We start from the raw sequence: 23,691 nt of genomic DNA on the forward strand, positions 1-23,691 counted from the left end.
CACCCCCGGCCACACAGCCGGACATCTGTGCTCTCCTTAACCCCCGACGGGAGGTGCTGGCCAAGAAGGGGCAGGAAATGGCAGCCTGAGGCCCTTGTCTGGGCCACTCAGGATCGAATGAAATGAAAACGAGAGCACCACGGCGCTGGCGGGTCTCCAGTTAACAGCTGCGCCCTAAGAGCACTTGTCCTATTTATATCCGTAAAAGCGCTTTACTGAAGAAGTGATACAGCAATGTACCTCCCAAACCTTTGCTCAAAATTCTTATTTAGTTTTTTTTAATCATTAAAACTGATTTCTACCTTTGTAATGTCCCAGAGAGTACGGACTCTCTGTTTCCCGATACTCTGAACACATCATCAAAGACAGATCACTGCTGACGTCCGGGGAGCATAAAAGGAGATTTATAGACGAGGAACGTATTCTCCGGGAGCCAGACTAGAAATGACCCCGTGAGTAAGTTGTATCGGTTTCACTGGTGAAGCCCCGGGACAAAGCAGGGCCTGAGTCAGGTCAGTTTGCCCTCCGCGTCCCATGTCACCAGATGCGGTCCCAGGGCGATGGCAACGCGGCCGGGCGTGGGGGCGCAGGAGGGACATCGGCCCGGCCACCTTGCTCAGGGCTGCCCGGAGGCAGGGACTGTCGGGGAAGGCCGTGTGGCCTGTAAAGCTCACAGCTTATTCCTGAGGCCGCGGCCACCATGGACCAACCGGATCAGACGGAGGAAACGCGCTGCAACAGGCTCTCCGCGCACCGTGAGCCCCGCTGGCTTCACCTCGGGGGCAGGCCGCGCCACTCAGAACCCACCCACCAGCAACAGGTCCTCCTGTGACAGCCAGGAACGCTCTGTTCCGGTTCCCTCAAGTCCTGGAGTCATCGCGAGAGCCGTGGGAGAACTACAGAACAGATTGGAAAATGCCACACGGTTCCAGCGGACGCCGCCCGGCAGCCCTCCTCGGACGGTGCCCACAGACGTCATCGACAACCGTCGGCTTGTCACCGTCCCCGCGCAGCCACTTTCTGCCAGGGCCTCAGCTACACCCACTGGCCAGGTGGGGAGGGTTCCCTTTGCCCCCAGACCCTCACCTCCCAGCCAAGTGCTGCCGCGGTCACAGTTTTACTGCTCCTTAACAGGCCCTGTGAGCCGGGAGCCCGAGGAAATCGTGCTTTCTGTGAACCGATCTCGCCGCCCCCAGTTAGGAGGTCCTGATGCACTGTAGGGACCAGGTCTGATGAGACGTGCCCCACCGGAAGCGGAAGCCTCGGGGAGATGAGGAACAACAGTGATTGTACTGAGGGGTCGGATTCATTTCTGATACAGAATCACCTTGAAAATAAGCCTATGCTGCTGGCTTCGGCTCCCGTGAGCACCGCCTACCCACGGCATGTCCGCTCGGCCTCGCTGGCCGTCCACACCGCCTGCTCCCGGGCTACACCCTGCAGAGCTTCAGCGGAAAGTTCTCCGTGATGAGGTGATCCGCGTGAAGCAGCACGACGATGTTGACCTCAAATTCTGACAAGAGAAAGAACAGGCGTTAGGCTGACCCGGCCCGGCGGCCGACACCCCGTGCCCACTGCACCGCGGGGGCTCTGAGAGGGGGGGGCACTGGGTGCTGAGGGGCATCTCTGGCCGCATCCCAGGTCCGTCACCCCACGCTTCCAGGGGAACCAGCGAGGGCGGCGACATCGGCCTCTGAGCGCCCTTGGTGCGCTTTCTCTGAGGAAATGTGTCTCCTTGCCTTGGGAGAGGAAGGGGGTCTGCTTCCCAAGCACACCTCATTGTCCTCTGTCTTTACTAGAATCTTCTAAAATTCCTTCTGTTCTTTCATACTCTTGCTTTATTTTTCCACTTGTGACTTTCTTTTTTTTTTTAAGATTTTATTTATTTATTTGACAGAGAGACACACAGCAAGAGAGGGAGGACAAGCAGGGGGAGTGGGAGAGGGAGGAGGAGGTTTCCCACTTAGCAGGGAGCCCGATGTGGGGCTCGATCCCAGGACCCCGGGATCATGACCTGAGCCGAAGGCAAGGCAGAGGCTTAACGACTGAGCCACCCAGGTGCCCCCAGCTGTGACAGTTCTTATCGGAAGAACCTCTCCCTCTCCCCCTGCTTGTGCTCTCTTTCCCTGTCAAATAAGTAAGTAAAATCTTTAAGAAAAAAAAAGAAAGAAAAGAAAATGACCAAGACATCCTAAGCTGGTGGAACGGCGGCCTTCACGATGATCCGCGCCGCCCTGGACTGTCCCGCTGCGTCTCTGCTCAGATGCCCCCTGTCCGAGGAGCCTCCCTGACCCGCACGCTGCCCGCTGCCTCGCTCCGCAGCGTTACTGTCCCTGCCCGAGCCGCGCCGACAGGGTGGCGCTGTCTCCGGCGGCTTCTCGGGGAGCTTCTGTTGCGCGACCGGGGGACCGAGTGCCCTGCGCTGAGCCGGCCCCAAGCAGACCGGCCTGAACGCCTCGGGGACGCTTGGGGGCCCCACGCTCCCGGGCGAATCGGGCGGGCCCGCGGGCGCGGGGCGCTGGCGCGCTTACCCACTTTGAAGTTGGTGGTCTCCAGCGTGGGGCAGGTGAAGAGCCGGGGGAACACCATGTGGATGGGCACGGAGAGGCCCCGACACACATCCCCGTCGGCGATCTGGATGTTCTGAATCTCCGTGGCGTCCCGGGCGTAGCCTTCTGCACACCCTGCGGGAGGCCGCGCGCGGTGCGGTTGGAGAACACGGGCCCTCCCCACGGCCCGTCGATCAACAGGCCGCTGGTCACACTTCTGCCACCTGCTCCACAGGATCTAGGGCTCCCTCCCCTCCACGTCTCACTTTCTCAGACGCTTCTTGGGATCAAGCGGCGCGCCCCTCCTTCGGCCCCCACCCCCGCCCCCCCACGGGCCACCCTTACCGCAGGTCTCCACGCGGACCAGCTGCAGCTCTATGCTCTTGATGGCGGCCTCCGAGCTCTCGACCACCAGCTCCCCCGTCAGCGGCTGCGTGATGACACAGTTGGTGGAGTTGAGGTGCCCTCTGATGAGAAATTTGGGGAGCAAGGCTCTCTGGAAGGAGACAAGGGGCGGCGGGAATGGAAGGTGCCAAGGGAACTCACTCCAGAGGCAGTCACCGGGTACAAAGAAAAACTAAAAACAAAATTGGGCAATTTTTATAAAACCCGCTGGGCCCCTGTTTTACAAAATGGGAAAAAGGTACAATAGTCCTTATATCTCCTGTCAAGTCGATGAACAGACTGAATTATTCAACAACCGCCTGCAGACACCCGGCGCCGACGCTGCCTGGCCGACCCGCCAGCTCCCCCAGAGCCGTCCCGACTGCCTGGGTCAGATCTGGAAGCTCCTTCTCACCAAGCAACACGACCTAGAAACTCCTGAGCAAGCTGCCAGCAGTGTTTACAGGGAACCGGTCACACACACCCCAAAAATGTTTTAAAAGAGAATCAACTGAAAAACGCTCCCAATTATACAATTCTGAAAAGCCAAGATTCTTCCTTTTATTTCAAGGACATTTAAAGAGAACAATTTTCATCAGTGCTTGACTAAGACCTTCTGGACCTTTCCCCTGTACACCTAGGAACCTGGTCACGGTTAGACGATGATGTTTTTGTGGGACGCGGATCTGAGGCGTCAGAGGCAACTGTTCTAGCACACGTCACCCAGCTGGTCCCAGGTGCCAAAGGTATGTCAGAGTTTAGAACACCACCGTCTCACAGAAGCAAAATGTGGCCACACATGTGAGCCACAGATGTAATTTAAAATTTTCTAATAGCTGTATTTTTTTAAAGATTTTTATTTTTTTATTTATTTGACAGAGAGATCGAGATCACAAGTAGGCAGAGAGGCAGGCAGAGAGAGAAAGTGGGAAGCAGGCTCCCTGCTAAGCAGAGAGCCCGATTCAGGGCTTGATCCCAGGACCCTGAGATCATGACCTGAGCCAAAGGCAGACGCTCAATCCACTGAGCCACCCAGGTACCCCTAGTAGCTGTATTTTAGAAAGTAAAAGGAAACAGCTAAAATCAACCAATATATCCTAAACACCACTTCCACATGTGATCAGTATTAAAACATTACACTTATATTCTCTTCCTCTTTGAAATCCAGTCAGCACCTTACACCTACGGCTCAGCTCGGCTCCGACCAGCCACACCTTGAGGGCCAGTGGTCACTGTGGCTGGTGTTTGCCCATCATCGGCGCTGGAAATGGAGAGCAGGGAGCTCTGTACCTCATGGCCCCAGAGGCAGAGAGGTCTTGATTCAAGTCAAAGAGAAAAGTCTTGATTCAAGACAAAGTTCTAACAACAACGAAAAAGTAAAGTAGCTATTTGTTTAGAAAAATAAAAAGCAGTTGCAATCTATATTAAAATTCTTTTAAGACAACTGGTGAGAAAAAACTTTCAATATCCGGCCAAAGATCCTGACTGAACATTCAATTCACCCTCCCCTCCCAGGGCAAAATGTTAACATAGACAAATAAAATAAACTACGCCAAGAAAGTCCATGTGGGACGCCACGAGGAAACACCCCAGTGAAGAGTTTCTGTGCATGAAAGTGCTCAGGGAGGCTCCCAAGAGCTCAGGGGATCATGCCCTGAGGTCCGGGGCACAAGAGTGTCCCCAGCAGGGGGCAGCCCTGAGATCAGGAGTGGCGCCCACCCAGGGAAGGAGCAGTCAGTGAGGGGGGCATGAGTGGCCTCTGGAGTCAGCATGTGCCCAGGCTGCCACCACAGCTTTCCTCAAGGCAACTCCCCCACTAGGACACTCCCAAAGCAGGTTGGGCAAGGCAGGGCAAGTGTCCGCAGTCATTTACAGCCACAACGCAGGATGACGCCCTCACCCCAGAAGATGAGCTACCAGCACACCCCGAAGAAAGCCCACAAAGTCAAACACGTGTTCCCCAGCAGCAAAGCTCCTGTCAGAGTGCGTTCATAACCAGAAGGACAGACTGTCATTCGGGCTAAGGACAGACACTCTAGTCAACAAGGCCATACGTATTCGATCTTCATCTATAATTATAAGCTGACAACCAAGAATCAACAAACAGCTGAGGAAAATAAAAGCAAGAAAGATGCACACCCTCTGCAAACAGAATAACCAGCCCTAGAGAGAGATGAAGGGCCGTGCATCTGCAGTAAAGGAAGGGGCTATCTTGGAAAAGAAACCGCTCGGAGATGAACGATGCTCTCGCTGAGGGAAACATGTCAACAGTTGGGCGACATACCAACCGAAGAGTAAACAAGTGAGCTCAAAGACCGTGCCAAGATTCTCCTTGATGCCTCTAAGAAACACCAAGAGAAGTTCACAGAGCTGAAGGAAAGATGGCAGGCACACTAATTAAAAACCCAAATCTGGCAAGGGCTTTGAAATTCCAGAATGGTAAGGATGGGGGGGGTGCTGGAATTTTCCGGGCTGGGGGGAAGGGAGAAGGAGGAGAAACAGAGGAGCTCACAAATATTTGGGGATCAGATCGTCAGTATCACAAGGTACCAGAAAACCAGGGAGCTCCTCTCCCAAGTTCAATGGGCAAATGAAATTGAAGCCCAGAAGCTTCCATCTACCTAAACAAACTAGGGTTCAGTGTGAGAGCAAAGGCAGGTGTCTATTAGACACTCAAGGATGTAAGTTCACTCCTCATCCTTTCAGAAAGAATGATTCTAGGATGTGCTCCAGAGGCACAAAAAAATACACTGAAGAAAGAAAAGAAGGTGAGAGAAAGCAGAGGAGAGCAATGACCACGGTGAAACTTCCAGTAATTCAGTGTTGGCTAAATCATGACTGTTTACTTCAGGCAACTACGAAAAATCATTTCTAAGCCAACAGAGGCTTCATACTGGGAAAAATAAAACAGATAAACTGGAACTTATATTTCAGACCATTTCAACAAAGGAGAGGGGTATGGTGGGAGGAAAATGCAAAAATGTTACAAACCTTCTGGCAGAAGGTTCTCGTTCTCAGTGTTGTTACTTAAACTCATGAGTGTCTCTGTATGTTCGAACGTTTGGGGGTGACTATTAGGAAAACAGAAAAAGTACGTGAGAGGAAAAAGAAGCAACCATAGGATAACAGACCTTAATCAATCAGAGTAAGGGGGGGGGGGACAAAGAAGAAGAAAACCAGTAAAGTAAAGCAGAGACAAGATATAGGGAACAAAACAAACTGTACAAAGTCCCGCCAGGAGGTCTTTATAAGACACACTTGATCTGTTCCACTCTCTTCCTCACTCCAGCTCTGTCACTAGTTTTTGTGTTACTGAGATTCTTGGGAAGGAAGAAACACAAACCCACTTAGGGGCATGAGCACTTATGGCGGAGCTAAGAGCCGAGGCACAGGCGACCACCTGTGCTCCCTGGGTGTTTCCAGTCCCATTCAAATCTCTGCGAGAGACCAAGCTGACTGGCCCACAGGGGACTTGTCCCCTCCGGTAGATGGACTTTCAGAGATGCCCCCCAGGCCACACCCGTCTCAGCTGTGCCTCCCCAGGCAGCGAGAGGCCTTCCCCACTTGCCGGTCAACATGGTCTGGAGAGCAGGGGGAGAGGCTGCGGCCTCCATGACTAGAGCAGGCAGCCAACTGCGAAGTAACGGGCTGCGGCTCCAAGGACGGGTGGTGGGGGCAGCCAGGGCTCAGGGAGAAGGGCTCTGAGCCCCACGTGTTGGGCCGGGGAGAATGGCGGGGGGCGGGGGGCGCGGAGCACAGCAGGCAAGTAGCCTCCCCGAGCAGCTTTTCAGAAGCATTCTCCCCCTCAGAACTTATGGAGTTTAAAAAGAAATCAGAATTGAAAATCCAGACTACTTTGGGTATCAACAATAATCCGAAATTTCATCTCAATGACTTGATACCCAAGGGGAGAACTAGGCCACGGGGCGTCTGCGGGAGGCAGCGGCTAAGCGGATACCCCAGCCCGCAGAGCCGAGGGGCGCCGTACCTCTTTGACGTTCTGCAGGGTTTCAGGTGTAATGGTGAAGTCCACGGGACTCGGGGTCAACTTCCCCTTCTGAGGCTAAAACAGGAGGCAAAATCCAAATCAGCTGCTTGAAGCCAAGAGCCCCACAGGCCAAACTCCCCTTTCCCCTTCTAGAGAAACAAAGGGTAGTATAATGAACTGGGAAGGACTTAGTACTCAGACGCAGGTCGTGTGGGATCCAAACACACAGTTTTGCCAAAAATCTACATTGTGTTCTTTGTCAAATTTCTTCATCCCCTGTGACTCAGTTTCCTCATCTGTAAAATGAGGGGACTGCTAAAAAAAAAAAATAATAATAATAAAATAAAAAAATAAAAATAAAATGAGGGGACTGCTTTCTTAAAAATCTCTTGGGGCCCTTTTGGGTCCAGAAATGAAAAATTAGACCTAAGAACTGAGAGTAGCATTCATGGAAGGTATTTATTTTAAACCCCTCTCTTAGAACAAGAGCTGACACCGAACTAGCATGATGACCGAATCGGGTGCTGTCCCTGTCACTGGTCCCATTTCATAGACACAGACAGTGAGGCGCGGTGAGTTCCCATGGCTTTCTCCAGTGGCCGAGCCGAGATTCAAACCCAGATGGTCCAGCTCCAACGCCCGTGTGGTTAGCCACTCAGCAGTCCACCTGGAAGGCCCGCTCCTCTAAACTAGAACTGTTACCATAATTACGAACGATGGTCCTCACCACATCACGTAACCGCAGAAGCCACCTGGGCGGCCAAGCGTCACCAGGGCCTGCCTGGTGCGGCGCGCTCGGGTGCCGGGACCCACAGGCCGGGGGGCTGCGGTGGAGAAAAGGCACTGGCCAACCCACCAAGTTTACTCATTTACCAAAGCACATTCTACAGTATTCTTCTTAACAGGTTCGTGAACACAAGCTTTGGGGAACACATTCTTCCTTACAGCATTTAAAGGAATATTTGAGTTGGCAACTGGAGATCACACGTGGTCTGGCCTTCTCTGAAATCATTCACAAAGAACAGGCTTCTTGGGAGGCTGTGTGACGGTAAGCTGTTGAGAGGGGGCCCCGGGACCTCTGCCCCGCTACGTACCCTGAGCTGGCCCTGGGGTGCGGAGCCTACAATCCTGAGTGGGCTGTGGGCCCTGGGTCGGGGGCCATGGGGTGTCCTCAGCTGTGCCTCCCCAGGGAGCGAGAGGCCTCCCCCACTTGCTGGTCAACAGGATCCAGAAATGAAAAATTAGTCCTAAGAACCGAGAGTAGCATTCTCGGAAGGTATTTATTTTAAACCCCTCTCTTAGAACAAGAACCTGGAGCCCAGCTCTGGACAGGGAGCTGAATTTGGGCTCACTCTCCTTTACAAAGTTAGAGGCTCTTTTTGCTGAAAACCTAAAAGGGTGTGTCTCTTCTCGGGACTAATCCACATGAAAAAAATTTTTTTTCCTTCAGTTTCAAGACCCTTCATAAAAAAAGGAAAATACCTAAATCACATCATTTCCAAAAAAGATAATTATTTTTAATATTTTGTATGTCACTAAAAGAAACAATGAAATACAGTAATTATTATTAGTAAGAGGAAAACTATAAATGTTGGAAGTCCCAAAAAGTCACAAAAATGATGCAAATAAAGGACATCAGTGATTTTGCCAATCTCATACACAGGAGACATAAGTCTCCCGTTTTTCCTGAACCATTACTAAAAGACACCCACGGACATTTCGTAACAGTGTAAAAGAAATGCAACTGCAAATGTTCTATAAACACCAACCTACCTCACCAGGGAGCTCTGGAGAAGCCCCACTTCCTAAGGCCCGTGGCAAAGACTATGGGACCCGTGTGGGGTCCCCAGGTCGCTGAGCCCCGCTCAGTGCCAACAAAGCTGTAGGCCACACCGGGTACGTGACCCAAGGAAAGCCAGTGGCTCTTGTGTCTGTCCAATCTGGGTGGCACCTCGGACACAGCCTGCAGCCCCAAGGCATCCATACACACATCCAGTCCCTGTTCACCTGGGCACCTCCAGGAACCCCAATCTGGCTCTCTCCTGTCCCCACACTGCTCAGAATTAAATCAAAGGCAGATGGACCACGTTCTGAGTCCAGGTGGCTCTTCAAGGAGGGAACCAGGCTGCAGCCCAAGAAAGAGGGGGCGGGCCAGCCCCGAACCAGAGGTGTGGGCACACAGCCCCGGGAGGGCAGGGCAAGGCCCAGCAGCTGCTCTGACACCGGACCTGGAAAGCCCGGGGACACAAAACAGGGGAATCCAGTGCGGTGGACATCTGTCACCACGTGTCACACCTGGGGCAGGTGCTGCCCGTCACTGCTAAGTTCTGCACGATGACCGAGTTGTCGAGCAGATGGGCTGCAGAATGAGGTCTCTGCCTTGAATTTACCCAGGGTCGCCTACAGCCGTGGGGAGGGGGGTCCAGTTCAGCTGACACGTGAAAGTGATTTTTTAAGAACATTCTGTCACGGTAAGATGTGAGCAGAAGGTGTTGGGGAAGGCAACCCACCCTGGCCCCAGGTGTCCCTGCTGTCCTTGTCGGGCAGAACAGGACTGTGGGGCTCTGACCATTCTTTATCTGGGCCGGGCCACGGCTCTGGGCTGTGTTTGCCGCAGCAGCAACCATGAGGAGGGGTGTGTCTCTCTGAAGCAGACTTGCTCACTGCTCACTTGCTCTGAGGGGGGCTCCCCGTGTGGTGCTTCCTGGCTGAGGCATGAGCCCCCCCGGGGGGGTTCTGGGCCTGGGGGAACGAGGCACACACCGATGCTGGTACTCTGACCCGGCCCGGAGAAACAAGGTCCCTCATGTCCCACCCGGGAGTCTCTTTCCCCAGCAGCCACGACACGGCACCAGGCTGACGTATCAGCTTCGAATTGGGGTAAGATACCAGACCCTACAGAAGATTCCTGTGGCCAAGCACGGAGCCCCCCAAATACAGCTTACAGCAGAGTGAACGATGAATTCGCAGGTCTTGGTCAAGTCCTTGGCCAGCAGAGACCGCCGCATGTCACAGCGTAGGGTGTACTGCAGGGAGAAGTTGGAGAAGAAGACGCCACGTTAGTGTGATCTGCTTTCATCGTGGAATTATATTCGGAGAGACAAAGAAGTCAATGTACTTTAGGGAAACTTGGTCCAATTACCGTGTTGTTTGAAATTAATATATTTAATAGGGGGAGCCAATGCTCACAGTGAAGGCATTTCTACAAAAAGACCAAAACTAAGAACACTTAAGGTGGTTCCACAGCCTAGTCCCACAGTTGGACCCACCAGTACAAAGGCACAGTCTTAGCTGTAACACAGGGAGAGACTCGGGGGGCAGGGACCTGATGGGGGCACAGAGCAGAAAGAAGACGCCCGCAGAAGCGAAAGCCAGCTCCAATCCGGTGACCTGTCTCACTGCGTGAGCTCTGGCAGATGAGGCAACTCGCCTGGGCTTCGGCCTCCTGCCCTGTAGAAGGGGGATGTTATGCTTCAGGAAGAGCCAAGCGAGATGCTCGCTGTGTGCTGGGCACTCAGCACGGGGTCTGGCGGAGAGCAAGCAGCTCTCGGTAAAGCAGCAGCTACTTTGTCATTAGGAGGAGAAAGCGCTCAGGAAGGACCGGGAGCTCCAGGACTGCATCCGGCATTCCACGGAGCAAGGTAAGGCAGGCAGCACCACACTAGCTTCTAAACTAGCTGTGTTCAGTCTCTCTGCCATCCCCGTGCTCGTTTTCTGAACAAGCCACTGCGGGTGTACCACCCACCGCCGCCCCAGGAAGAGCCGGCTCCCTGCCAAGCCGGCCCCAGAGCTAAGGGCTCTGACCCAGGACGCTTCTTCACACTCCTGTCTATGGACGGACAGACTGATTGGTAACAAAATTCTACAGGGCCATCACGGTCTTAATGCTAACCTTCAAAAAAAAAAAAAAATCACATAACACATACTGAATAAAGTTAGCTGTTTTTTTAACCATCCAGGTAAAATTTCAGAATTCTGTTAAAAATGATTTGTGTATCTCGGACTAAATGCATGGTTGAATCAAGAAGCTACATTATTATGAACAAACTAATACATTATGTGAGAGGTTACTAGACATTCAAGGTACCATCAGGAGATTAAAACACATTTTTAAAAAAATTATTTATTTATTTATTTTGGAAAACACTTTTTAAACAGAAACATCCCTTGTCTGCAAGGACCTTTTCATATATACACACACACACATATATACACATATATGCATACATACATACACATACATATATACACACACACACACCTACACACACACCGATATATATATATACACACACACACACACACCTTTCTGGGATTTCTACCTGGTCTCCCCAACCCAACAGGCTCAGTGAGGCCTGGTGCTGTCAGATCCGTACAGGCATGTGTGCATACAGGTGTGTGTACACGCAGGTGTGTGCACGCGGAGTACATCTATGTAGGTGTGTATGCCCGGACGTGTTTCGTCGTTCTCCTGCACAGCTCACACGCTGTCTGGCACGGGCGACATTCTGTTCAGGCTTGCCTGGTGTCTCGGAATCTTGTCCCAGTGGGAACTTCCCCTTCCTCGTTCTCCAGTCTCAGGGGTTTGGCGGGGCTGACCCCCCCCCACCACACCCCGAGCCCTCCTGGGGAGAGCTGCTCCAGGTACTGTTGGGAAGGGTTCTCTCTGCCGGGGGAGCCGGCCCAGGAGATGGTAAGCCCGAGGCGGCTTAACCCAACCATGGCCAGGAAGAGGTCTAGAAGGAGAGCCCTAGAATGAAAGAGGTCTCCACAGAAAGCTGAGCTGGACCCAGACCCAGCTTCCGCTTCCCCTTCCCTGGAGCTGCTGGCTCTGTGGTCCGTGATACTCTTTTTAGGCTAAGGCAGTTTGAGCCGGATTTCTACAACTTGCGAAGGAGTGAGAACAGGAATCAACTTGTGGTTACAAAATGTTTCTGAGCACGGAGGCCACCATCAGTCATCCAGGGCAGCTGCTAAGTGACGGTGGGGAGAAAGGTGGCCAGAGAGGAACACGCTGGCGTTCCGTTCCGCGAGTGATGTGAATTCTCTCGCATGTACCATCTCAGTGGATTCTAAGAACTCACTGATGCAGCCACTTGGCAAATACATCCTCGGGGCGTTCTACATGCCTGGCACTGTGCTAACGAAGCGTTCAAGCCAAGATCTCATTCATCTCCTAGGAGGAGAGGTCATGAAGGGTGGTCGGGGTCACAGAGGTGGGATTTCAACTGACACCTGCCGGTTGCCAAAACCAGGCTCTGAATCCTTATGCAATGCTGGGACTCAGGCCCGGATCTGCCTGCTGTGAAGTCCTAGATCTTTCCATTTTATCGTGATCTTGCCCAGTGGCTAAGGAGGATCTGGGGGGTGGGAGGTCAGAGGGGGTCAGGACGGTCAGACTGAGCGGGCGCCAGGAGGAGGTACAGACAGGATTGGATCTTAGGACCGTCCGCAAACACAAGGCCAACAGAAAGAAGGAAGAAGCACGTCAGCAGACGTGAAGCAGACTTCTAGAAAGGATATTCGCAACTGTGACGAAGAATGACTAGCATCCGGACACATTAACTCTGAAATGCGATTCTGCAGACAAGTTGCGACTGCTGTAATGTTGGGTTACAGTATAAAACCTTGCTACTATGGCCGCAAGAGTAGAACAAACTAAGAAAATTTGCCTCCGATTTACATAACTTGTAAAAGAAAAGGTATTTGCACAAAGGGCAACTGGGAGAAGCGGGCTGCTTCTGGTATACGCGATCTAATCACAAAGGTAAGAAACAAACACAACGTGCCCGGGAAGAACACGACCAAACAGCACCAAGCCTCCACCTACAGAGCGACAAGGAAACCCAGACCCTGTGAGCTGGAAATGTAATACTCACTACGCCTTAGACCCTTTATTCTGTCGTACGGTTTTTACCATTTTTACCTTATGTTACTACAATACAATTCAAATCATCCATGTAAAATGTCTTAGCGCTCACATCATTTGAGGAAGAGGATGTTACTGGGTTTAGCAACACTTTCTGTCCCAAGTAATGCACCCGTGAATCTTCAGGGAAAGCACGGCAAGCAAGGGTGGGGGGAGGGCAATGCCCCGTGGGACCCCTGCCGAGGCCAGCCCTATGACCCCAGCAGTCACCGTCTGTTCTAAAACAAGGAGGCTAGCAAAAGACCCTTCTAGAAACTGAATGAATGAATCAATGAACAAAACATAGATTTTTAAAAAACCACCATCCTGGTTTCTCTCTAGAGGTATATTTTCAAGGAGCCCCTGGCTGGCTCAGCAGGTGGAGCACGTGACTCTTGGTCTCGGGGTTATGAGTTCGAGCCCCATACTGGGTGCAGAGATTACTTAAAAATAAAATCCTTGAAAAAGAAGCATGTTTTCTCAAAAGGAGCAATAACAAATGTGAATACAATTGGGAATGAGAAGGTATTTGAGAATTTTTGTTAATCTGGATAGGCGTGCAAGTGCCAGCATTGACTACACAGGAGCGTGTCCCCACTTTCTGGAGACAGATACTGACATAGCTCACATGATTCTGTAACTGACTTTGAAATGACTCAGGAAAGATAAACACAGATGAAACAAAAATGGTGAAATTCTAATAAATGCTGAATCTAGGTGATAAGCTCTTCTAAATCGGAGGTTAGGATGAGAAGAAATCTCTTCATTTTTAGGAATCTGTGAGATATCCTGGGGGGTGGGTAGAGAATTCTAGGTTATAGCACTCTGAATTAACCCTACTGGGGTGAAACCTGATGACCAAAACAAAGGTTGGGTCTGGGTGACCATACACTGTACCGAAGAATTCGCCACCTGCTAACGTTCTAACAGCATTGTAATGAGTTTCCAATTTACCCACAACCAGGCAGGACGCAAGTATACGGTTTTTTATGCACAGCTGATTCTTAACAATGTGGGGTGAGAGGTGCTGATCCCCGCAAGTCAAAAATCCATGTACCACTTGTGACTTCCCAAAAACTAACTACTGAGAGCCTGTTGTTGCCCAGAAGCCTGACGGGTAACACCAACAGTCGATTACCAGGTATTTTGGATGTTGTATGTGTCACATACAGTATCCTTCCAATAAAGTAAGCTAGAGAGAAGAAAACCACAAGGAAGAGAAAATACATTTGCACTCTAAAAGATCCAAGGAAAAGGGACCCGCACAGTTCAAACCCATGTTGTTCAAGGGTCAACTGTACATCTGCATGCCCTTCTTGGGCAATATTTGGAAAAGGATGAGATTTCCAATTTGATTTTTTTTTCAAGATTTTATTTATTTATTTGACAGAGAGAGATCATGAGTAGGCAGAGAGGCAGGCAGAGAGAGAGGGGGGGAAGCAGGCTCCCTGCTGAGCAGAGAGCCTGATGCAGGGCTTAATCCCAGGACCCTGTGATCATGACCTGAGCCGAACACAGAGGCTTTAACCCACTGAGCCACCCAGGCGCCCCCCAATTTGATTTTTTAAAGACTTTTTTTTTTTAAGTAATCTCTGCACCCAGCGTGGGGCTGGAACCCACAACTCTAAGATCAAGAGTCACGGGCTCTGCTGACTAAGCCAGCCAGATGCCCCTCCAATTTGATTTGAAACAAAGTAATTTTTTTTTAAAGACTTTATTTGACAGAGAGAGAGAGAGAGAGAGATCACAAGTAGGCAGGCAGGCAGAGAGAGAGGAGGAAGCAGGCTCCCCGCTGAGCAGAGAGACTGATGCGGGACTCGATCCCAGGACCCTGGGATCATGACTCGAGCCGAAGCAGAGGCTTTAACCCACTGAGCCACCCAGGCGCCCCGAAACAAATTAATTTCTTAACGAGAACAATGAGCACAGGAGGAAGGCACAAGGAGTATGACCAGTGAAACCCCAATGTTAGTCTCATCGGTTTCTCATGAACGGACGCTCATGTTATTAAATAAACAGTATTAAAGAGCTACGGTGTCGGGAAAGCAAGGCGATGCTGATTCTGGAGAGAGAATAAATATGATGTTCAATTGAGACGTTTGAGATGCCGTCAGTCTTGCTAAGAAGGCATGCTGCGGGTAAGGACTGCGCTGAGAGTACTGGGAAGTAGTTGGACCTGGGAAGCTGGTCGTTCCTGTCACTTCCTGGGCACTGTCCAAAGCCCTCAGTGTCCTGATTGCCTGAAACAGGTGCACCCAGGATGCAGGACTAGACGCGCTTTTTCGGGCCAGAAAGACAGCGCCTGCCGTGCGAGATGTCACGCGGCATGTGCTTCTGCTCACCCCATCTTTCCGGCGCCGCGCAGCCCTCGCACGCACACAAACCTTGAGTTGAAACTCTCACAAGTGTTTCGGGGATCCGTATTTTTGGAGGCAGGGGAATGGTCTCCTGCCGAGACCAAATTATCAGCGACAACTTCATAAATCAGGAAACTTCCCAACTTTCCGCCCTGCTGCACGTACGCAAGACAAAATGGTTTTGTCTCGCGCGGCAAGGGGAACCCTGAAAAGCTGGTATCACAAAAGTCCCTTTCTTTCCACTGAATAGAGGAGAGGCTCTCTCTCGCCCGCTCGCTCTGAGTCATGACTCCGAACTGCGGTGGAGACAATAGTGGCTGTGAAAGGCGGCCTGGGCCGGCGGAGGTAGACAGGAAGTCATAAATTCACTTCCCCTCATTTACAAGGTTTGTTCAATAAAGAATACAAGCCTATGTCAGAGTAGTAGCCTTTGGATATCTAACAAAGAGATATTTATACGTTTAAAATAGTGCGGGTGCCCTAGAGGAGCGCGGGCCTAGCTGTCACCGAACACTAACAGCACCCCTCGCGGTGTCAACGTGGCCAGAACAGGGGCCCCAAGGAAACAACAGAATTTTTTAGAAGAAGCTATAGCCAGGGTCCTCCGGGGTTCCTATCCAAAATAATGGCCACACATAAAATGCATTCTGCGAAGCAAAATGAGAAATCAAAACAGAAAATGCACGGGCGGTCTTGGCATAATTACAGTATTAAACTCTTGGGTCCATCTATTAATTCTGCCGCCAAAGAAAGACGGAGCCGTTTTTGCAGAAGCCAAGCCAGGAGATCCACGGCACGGGATTGGGAAACTCTCACCTGAATGTTGACAAACACGCCGTGGTAAGTCTCGTACAGAACTTTGTTGCCCTTCACGTGCAGAGGAAATTCAAAAGGAATTTCTGTTTTGCCGCTGGGAAATTTCCCTGGCTTCACCATTTCGATGGTGCTGTTGATAATCTGGATAGGCTGTGAAGAAAAAGCAATTCGATCTATCAGCATGCACTTTGGATGCATTGCCCAATTACCATGTCTATTAACGATCTCCCGAAAGACACGAGCCTCGGGCCCTCGGAGCCGACCCTCCCCATGCCCTGGCTGGCCCAGGGCTGAGTCTGCAGCTCAGGACCCAGTGGGCTCGAGTTTCTGGCACAACTACGGTTTGTTCACAGTACCAGATGCTTAGGTGTTTGGTGCACATCCAAAGCCATATTTCCTATCCTTTCCCCCAAAAGCTCATTTGCTGTCCTAACAATCCTCCTGCCAGGCACCCCGCACTGCAGGATGAAGCAGCAGAGGCTGCACAGTCAAGGTGCTGGGCCAGGAGGGCCACCGCCAGAACCCAGGGGTCCTCACCAGCCCGTGGGTGCTTTGGACCCCATCCACGGGGAGGAGCGGGCCCGTCCCCGGCCCTGTGCGCCTCCGGGGTCCACTGGGACCCACCCAAAGGCAGGTCTCACCCCTTAACTAGTTCACGTACTCAAAGCCTTGGTTTGGCATCACTCAGAAAATCTACCACTTCTGAAGTGAGCCTCTGAGAGCTTCTGGAAGAAAACAGGGAGACGGGGAAGGCCCTGAATCTGAATGTGGTTCCTGAGAACCCTTCTTTCCTCTGACCTCCTTCCCCCTCGAAGCTCACAGTTAATACGTCCCTCCGGAAAAGGAAACGCTAAGTATAGAAAAAGAGTTTATATTCTGGAACACATACCTCTACCCAAAATGACAAAAAGGAGGGAATGGCCACAGCTCTATCCGCGTCTTACCGGAGCGTCAACTCCAAGAGCTACCGCGTGCACCGTCCTAGCAATGGTTTTGGATTTGGAAGGGCAGTGCCAGGAGCCACAGGCACTTCTCAGGAGGGCTCTGTTCTCTTTAAAGGCTGAATTTAGTGCACTTACAGTTCTCCTAATCCTATCTTATAGGAATAAAAACAGGCAGACTTGCAACAGAATATATTCAGAGGGAAAATATCTGAATATTTCTGCAGTTTGATCAGCAAGTATTATAAGCAGGACCACCACTAGGCCTTGCAAAACATCCACAGGTAAAAATGAAGCCAGAAAACAAGTAAAAACCACCACACGCATCGGGATAACGAACTAAAAATGTGCAACGTCAGCGCTCTTACCTTAACGGAATTATAGAAAGCCTCAAACACTCCCACGCTCTTGGCACTGAGCTGGAGGTTCACACTCCCCTCCACTGTCAAGGACACTCCCTGGTGCTGGATTGAATCCTTCCCAGATATGACCACCACGCCTGAGAGCACTTCCTAGGAGAGCAGAGAGAGCCACCCAGTCAAATTAAGACGTTTTTGCATTCACCTTGTTTATGAGCAGAAGTAGGTCGCCTTAACGAGCAATTTGTTCAAAGGCGCAGACAGTCACTGAGCCACATAGTACAGACCAGAGACCTGGATGCTGGGATGGAACAGCCTCAGGGAGGAACTGAGGGTGCAGGGCGGGGCCAGACTGTGGGGGAGCACTAGGGGGAGTGGGCAGCGGATCTCAGGCCATCGCCACCTGCCCCACAAATGATTCCGCAAAGGGCAAGGAGCTGGGTCAGAGGCAATTGGCAGATTCATAGCCCCACTGCACACAACTATGTATAATGACCTCTTCAGAAAGAATACAATAAAATCCTTTCCTTTGGGTTCTTTCTCAGTTATGCTAAAATGACTAAGGATTTTCTTTTTTTATTTTTTATTTTAAAGATCTTATTTATTTATCTGACAAAGAGAGAGAGAGACAGTGAGAGAGGGAACACAAGCAGGGGGAGCAGGGAGCCCGGTGCAGGGCTCGATCCCAGAACCCTGGGATCATGACCTGAGCCACCCAGGAGTCCCATGACTACGTGTTTTCAAGTGCATAACGTACCCCAACTACTGGCCTGGTCCTCTCTCTGCCAAGGAAGCCTCACTGAGGAGGGGTCTAGAGCTTGTCCACGGAACACATGAGGGCACCCCACCACTTTTGCTAAGTCTTCCCTGTCTCTCCACAGCCCGGGTCACTCTGCAGACACTCAAGCCCAGATTTCCCCGGATCATAAGTCATTTAGGAAAGATTTCACAACAGATCATCTATTCATCTATCTGAAGATAATTACAGAGTGACAGAATATGGACATTATCCTCTCTCCTGGATGGCAGTCTCTTCCTGTCACCAATTGGCTATGGGGGTTTTGGGTGGAGAAGGAAGTTCAGGAAGATGACAGTGTCCTCCGGAGCAGAAAGAGAATCCATAGTAAATTCAAACAACATGTTTGTGAAAATGACCTTCAGAAATGTAGCACGACTGCTGTCAAATGGTAATATGATGGCAGAAAATTACTGACAACCAAACCAAAACCAGAAAAACAGCAAAATTAAAAGGGGCCTGCAGATCAAAGCATTAAAAACCATCTGTCCTATTGTTGTTTAAATCTTTTTATTTCCTCTAGTCATCCAGTGAAAAAACTTTTACCAAGTTCTCACAGTATGAGGAATTTGGGGAGCAGGGAGTAGTCTATGTCCCTTAAATGTGCTAAGTATTTTGTCTTTGTTTCCTACTCCCCTATAAAAAGTGCATAAACAAATTTAAATGAAAATTCCTCTGAAATAATTTGACTTTTAAACTTAATTAAAATTAATTCCATTACTTCTTGTACAACCCAAATTAAATAGAAGTCTAAGTTTTAAAAATTTAAATTCACTAGTATATTTTTACGAATTTACTTGACCAGTGTGTCCCAGAATAAAATGAGCCAAAACAATTGCCACGAACTTTATCACTTGTGCAACACAGCAGCACTCGGGACACTCTGCTCCTATCTAATCACATTTTCAGTTAATCTCATGGGAACAGGATCCAGGCTGACCACCGACTGGCATATTATAGTCGTGACATCAATACCACCTTTCCTTCCCTGCTCCCCATGTTATAAGAAGGAAGCAGAGTACCCTGGAAGGAAGCAGAGTAAATACTTTATGACTCAGGGGACTCTTTTGTCATTCTTTGATTCAATTAAGAAAGAGTAAGTAGAGGGGCGCCTGGGTGGCTCAGTCAGTTAAGCATCTGCCTTTGGCTCAGGTCATGATCCTGGGGTCCTGGGATCGAGCCCCGCATCGGGCTCCCCCTGCTTCTCCCTCTCCCTCTGCCCGCCACTCCCCCTGCTTGTGCATGCTCTCTCTCTCTTACTCTGTCAAATAAATAAGTTAAATATTTAAAAAAGAAAGAATATAGCAGAAATACAACATTAATAAAGTATTTGTTGGTAAGTTTGGCAGGTCTGTTCAATCCCCACCGACACAAGAGGGATATGGAATTTGTCCCAAGTGTAGCCCAAGGAGCCAAGGTACAGAATTTCTTCTTCTTATTTATTTACTTATTTATTTTTAAGAAACAGAAGATAGTTCAACAAAGAGGTAAGGCTCATAGTGACAGGAACCAATTCTTTTATTTGTTTTTCATGGAAAGGTAATTGACATATAACACCTTATTAGTTGTAGGCACCCCAGACAATGCTTGATTAATTCTGGCAAAGGAGCACAGAATGAGCTTGAATAATTAAAACTAGGGGGAAATTCAAGGCCTCGCCAAGAACGTGCCCCTCCCCCTGACTTATGTCCAGAACTCTCAACAGGGAGAAGGATGATGCTGATATATCACCCAATGTCACTAGCAGTGGTCGCTCATAGACTCAGGGACGGGAGCAAACCCCAAAAACGATGCACAAAATCACATGCACAGGTGCTAATTTTTAGAAGAGGCCTGGCTGTCGTCACAGCATCAAAGGGGCCCTGGGCCTGAGAAAGGCCAAGAAATGCAGGCTTGAGTGATGCAGGCCCCACACTTGCACACGTGGAGAAGACTCAAGGGGAGAGACCCTGCCTTGGCTGGCACAGCTCCGCTGACGGGGACTCATGGCCGTGCCATCTGTCACAGCAGCACAGCACAGATGTCCACGGCCACTGCAGGCCGGACACCTGCCCCTCTGTGAAGTGACATGCTGCACCCCAGCTCGACTCTGGCCCAGAGAAGCCAGGTCTGGAGAAAGGCCTAGAACAGCTGTCTTGGGCCGCACACGAAAGCTCAGGCCAGATCAAGCTCCGAGAAGGTAGTGACCACACCCATCTCAGCCACACCGGATTTCTGGGCAGAAACTACCCCAAGCCCATTCAGACACCTCATTCTTCTCGAAGGGAAAAAGGCCACTACCAAACAACACAAACTTTTTCTTTTGTGTTCCCCGGAATGAAATACCAAACCCGTAATTTGGACTCTGGGTTTGAAGATGGTGGCGTCAAGTCAGCATCCCCGCTCCAGCTTCCTGGAAGTCACCCAAAAGAATAAGAACTAAAACCCACAGACTCCATTTTTGGTGAAGCAAGGAGACAGGGGAGGACCATGCCAAGGAGGAAGGGCTGCTGAGGAGCGAAGACCCCGCAGGGCATGCGGTAGAAGCCGAAACAAGGCCCCTTGGCTGTGGAACTCCGCTTCTGGAGGGTGAGGGCACACCTGGGAGCAGCAGCCCTGGTCGCCAGCTTGGCTGGAGCTGTCGGGAGGTCTATGCGGGAAGCAGGCAGGCCATCCCACTGTGAAACCTTCCCCAGCGGATGAATGGTAAAGGATGAAGAAACTCACACATCAAACTCAGCCAGCCTGGTCGAGGGATAAATTCAAGGCCTACAAGAAGAGACATAATCGATGTAAATGTGAGCAAGGGAGGGATGAGAGAAAAATCCAACCAGCAGATGATGAATCCACACAAGACAGATCATGTCGCTCTTCTACTTCAAGGGACTTTATGGCGCTCCCCATCTCACTCAGGGTAAAGGCAAAGTCATTTCAATGGCCTACAAAGGGGTTCCGTCCCTCCTTTGACCAGTCTGTCCTCATCTCTTAACCTTCTCCCTCAGTCACTTCATTTCACTCCTTCCTTCCTCCCTGGCACCCCTCCTAGTTTCTTCGGTGCCTGCAAATTCCAGCCTCAGGGCATTTGCACATTTCTTCCCTCAACCTGGATGCTCGTCCTGCAGGTACCCACATGGCGTGTGACAAAAATTCTCCTCCTAGAGCCTTCCTAGAGCTCTTTTTCAACCAGGCCTTGACTTCTGGACTTCCACGTTCATCTCTGCATGGTCCAACTGTAGCAAGAATTCTGCTAGTTGCTTTAGCTGGCCCCCATATCTGATCACCCTTGCTTGGGTTTCTCATCCTCCCCCAGTGCCCCATTTGAGGTTGTCACCCTGGCCTGCCTTCAGCAAGAATCCTGTTGGGTTGGTTTAGCCAGAATCGCTCTTAGACTTTGAGCCCAATGTCCCCTCTCTGTAATTTTCCACACACTGATGCCTCCTTGCCTGTACTCAGAGTTAAGACTCCCTGCTCAGTGGGGAGTCTGCTTCTCCCTCTCCCTCTGCCCCTACCCCCAATTCATGCTCGCTCTCTCTCTCTCTTTCTAATAAATAAAATCTTAAATACTGAAAGGGTAAATGAATCAGGAATGGTCAAGAAAAGGACAGATTTTAGTAAAATTATTCTACCTCGTAAAAGAAAAGAATCCTTTAGGAGTCAGGCCAAAAGATAAAGTCACTCCCAGAGGGGAGAAAAACCAGACATTTCCATAGCAAGACGCAATTCAAAATGAAGGTACAGTAATGCCCATTATGCTCAACGAACACAGCGTGATCATAGAATTTTATACCCACCTAAACAGTCACTCCACTATAAAGGAGTTTTAAATGTGCAGAAATAAACCCCAAGCAGTAGTGTGTGAAAATCCTCCTCGAGGAATTTACTATATAGTGGACTATAAGCATCCATGGGATGGCTAGAAAAACTGTTTAAAAAACAAAACAAAACCACTTGTAAAGACTGAATCCATTTAATAAGACAAGGAGATATGTGATGATGATGGTAGGAGAAAAGAATGCAAAATACAAGGCCCAACAGTGTAGAAATGACTTAAGTAATAACGCTAGCTGGGAGAGGAAGGGCGCAAGAATGTGGGAGGTAGCATAATGTACATGCTTCCCCCCAACACACACTCACAGCTGGGGCTGACAAATACTCCATGAAAACCATGCTCTCCAGGGTGCCTGGCTGGCTCGGTTGGAGGAGCATGAGATTCTTGATTCTGGGGTCATGAGTTCGAGCCTCATACGGGTGTACAGATTACTTAAATAAATAAACTTAAAAAGAAAAAAGACAACCCATGCTCCCCAATACGGTAGCCACTAGCCATATGTGGTTATTTAAACTCAATTTTATATTAAATAAAATTTAAGTTCAGCCCCTCAGTTGTACCAGCCACATATTCAAGTGCTTAAAAGCCACTTTCTCGCCAGTGTCTATCACAACAGACGGCAGATAAATAGGACCCGCACATCACCGTGGAGAGCTGTACTGGACAGTCCTGATCTAAAGTTAACAAATCAAATCACAGAGTTCAAATAAACTTCACAAAGGTAAATACCAGTAAAGGTGGTGTTTGTAAGGAACTAAGACGAGTTGGGAGAAGAGAAGAAAGGAGGAAGGAAAGAAGAGGAAATACAGTAATTTCATCAGTGCTCTCAGGAGGAGATTAATAACATCTAAAACAGCAGATGTAGGGCATAATAAAAAGTTGTAAGGGTAACAATTATAACAAATAAAACTCCAAAGTATTAGAAAATCATATAAACAACATAAAGCCAAGCAAAGAAGGCCGGAGAGAGGAAGAAGTTTTAAAAGCTACTTAAAAAAACCATCCCCTCAAGTGACACCAAAGCAGCAGCGACAGAACTAATGCCAAACACATGTCATATAAATAAATGGGCTAAATTAACATCTATTAGAAACAGACATTGAGATTCTATCTCAAAGCAAAACGCAGTTTTCTGTTGTATGACAGAGAAGCACCTACAAGAAGAAGAAAGGCTAAGCAAAGGACCAGGAAGCGAGAGCGAAGAAATCAATCACAGGCTGTAATCTTCACATCGGACAAGGCTGAGTTCAGAGCAGGAAGGACCAAACGAGACAAAGAAGGGCACTGTGCTGTTCCCAGCACTCGGCTCGTGGTGAGGACCCGCGGCACGATTCCCTGTGATCGAGGAACCCACGTGGCACTGACATCTGAATGCAGAAACCACAGGGGACACCAGGAGAAACTGAGGAAAACACATCCGGTGCACGAGATGTTAATTTACCCCCTTAGCTCAGGACAGATAAAAGGACAAGAAGCAGCAAAGATATAAAGGACCTCCGTGACATGTCAATAAGGTATGACTAATTGGCACAGGTGGAACCCCCCCACCCTGGGGGGGGCTACACTCTTTTTTGTGTCCATAGTTCATGCACAAAAATTGACCAGGCTAGCCCATAAATAAGTTCAACAGGTTTTGTTTGTTTGTTTGTTTGTTTTAGGGAAAAAAAATACCAAGCAAATTATTCCACTAATCAAGAATAAAGAAAGAGGAAAGCACACATAAATTTCCAAAATAAGAAATAAGGGGAAATATCAGAGATCTAGAGGAAATTAAAAGAATAAGAG

General features: G+C 49.8%; 1 protein-coding gene across 2 annotated transcripts in view; it reads right to left on the reverse strand.

The window, feature by feature from the left end:
- Nucleotides 1-382: 382 nt before the first annotated feature.
- LOC111155718 (DSCR3 arrestin fold containing) overlaps nt 383-23,691 on the reverse strand; it is a 40,320-nt gene continuing 17,011 nt past the window's right edge. Inside the window, exons 2-8 of one of the 2 annotated variants that reach the window (XM_022516052.1) lie at nt 17,312-17,455; nt 16,003-16,152; nt 9,867-9,947; nt 6,922-6,996; nt 2,895-3,045; nt 2,532-2,684; nt 383-1,513 (exon numbers count right to left, since the gene is read on the reverse strand). In XM_022516052.1, coding sequence (XP_022371760.1) covers nt 1,431-1,513; nt 2,532-2,684; nt 2,895-3,045; nt 6,922-6,996; nt 9,867-9,947; nt 16,003-16,152; nt 17,312-17,455 — 837 coding nt within the window. In that variant the 3' untranslated portion in view covers nt 383-1,430. The remainder of the gene's footprint in view (nt 1,514-2,531; nt 2,685-2,894; nt 3,046-6,921; nt 6,997-9,866; nt 9,948-16,002; nt 16,153-17,311; nt 17,456-23,691) is intronic. The other variant, XM_022516053.1, reaches the window with a different exon arrangement.

Source organism: Enhydra lutris, unplaced genomic scaffold (assembly GCF_002288905.1).
Source record: "Enhydra lutris kenyoni isolate GAN:26980312 unplaced genomic scaffold, ASM228890v2 scaffoldscaffold43, whole genome shotgun sequence".
Classification (NCBI taxonomy): Eukaryota; Metazoa; Chordata; class Mammalia; order Carnivora; family Mustelidae; genus Enhydra; species Enhydra lutris.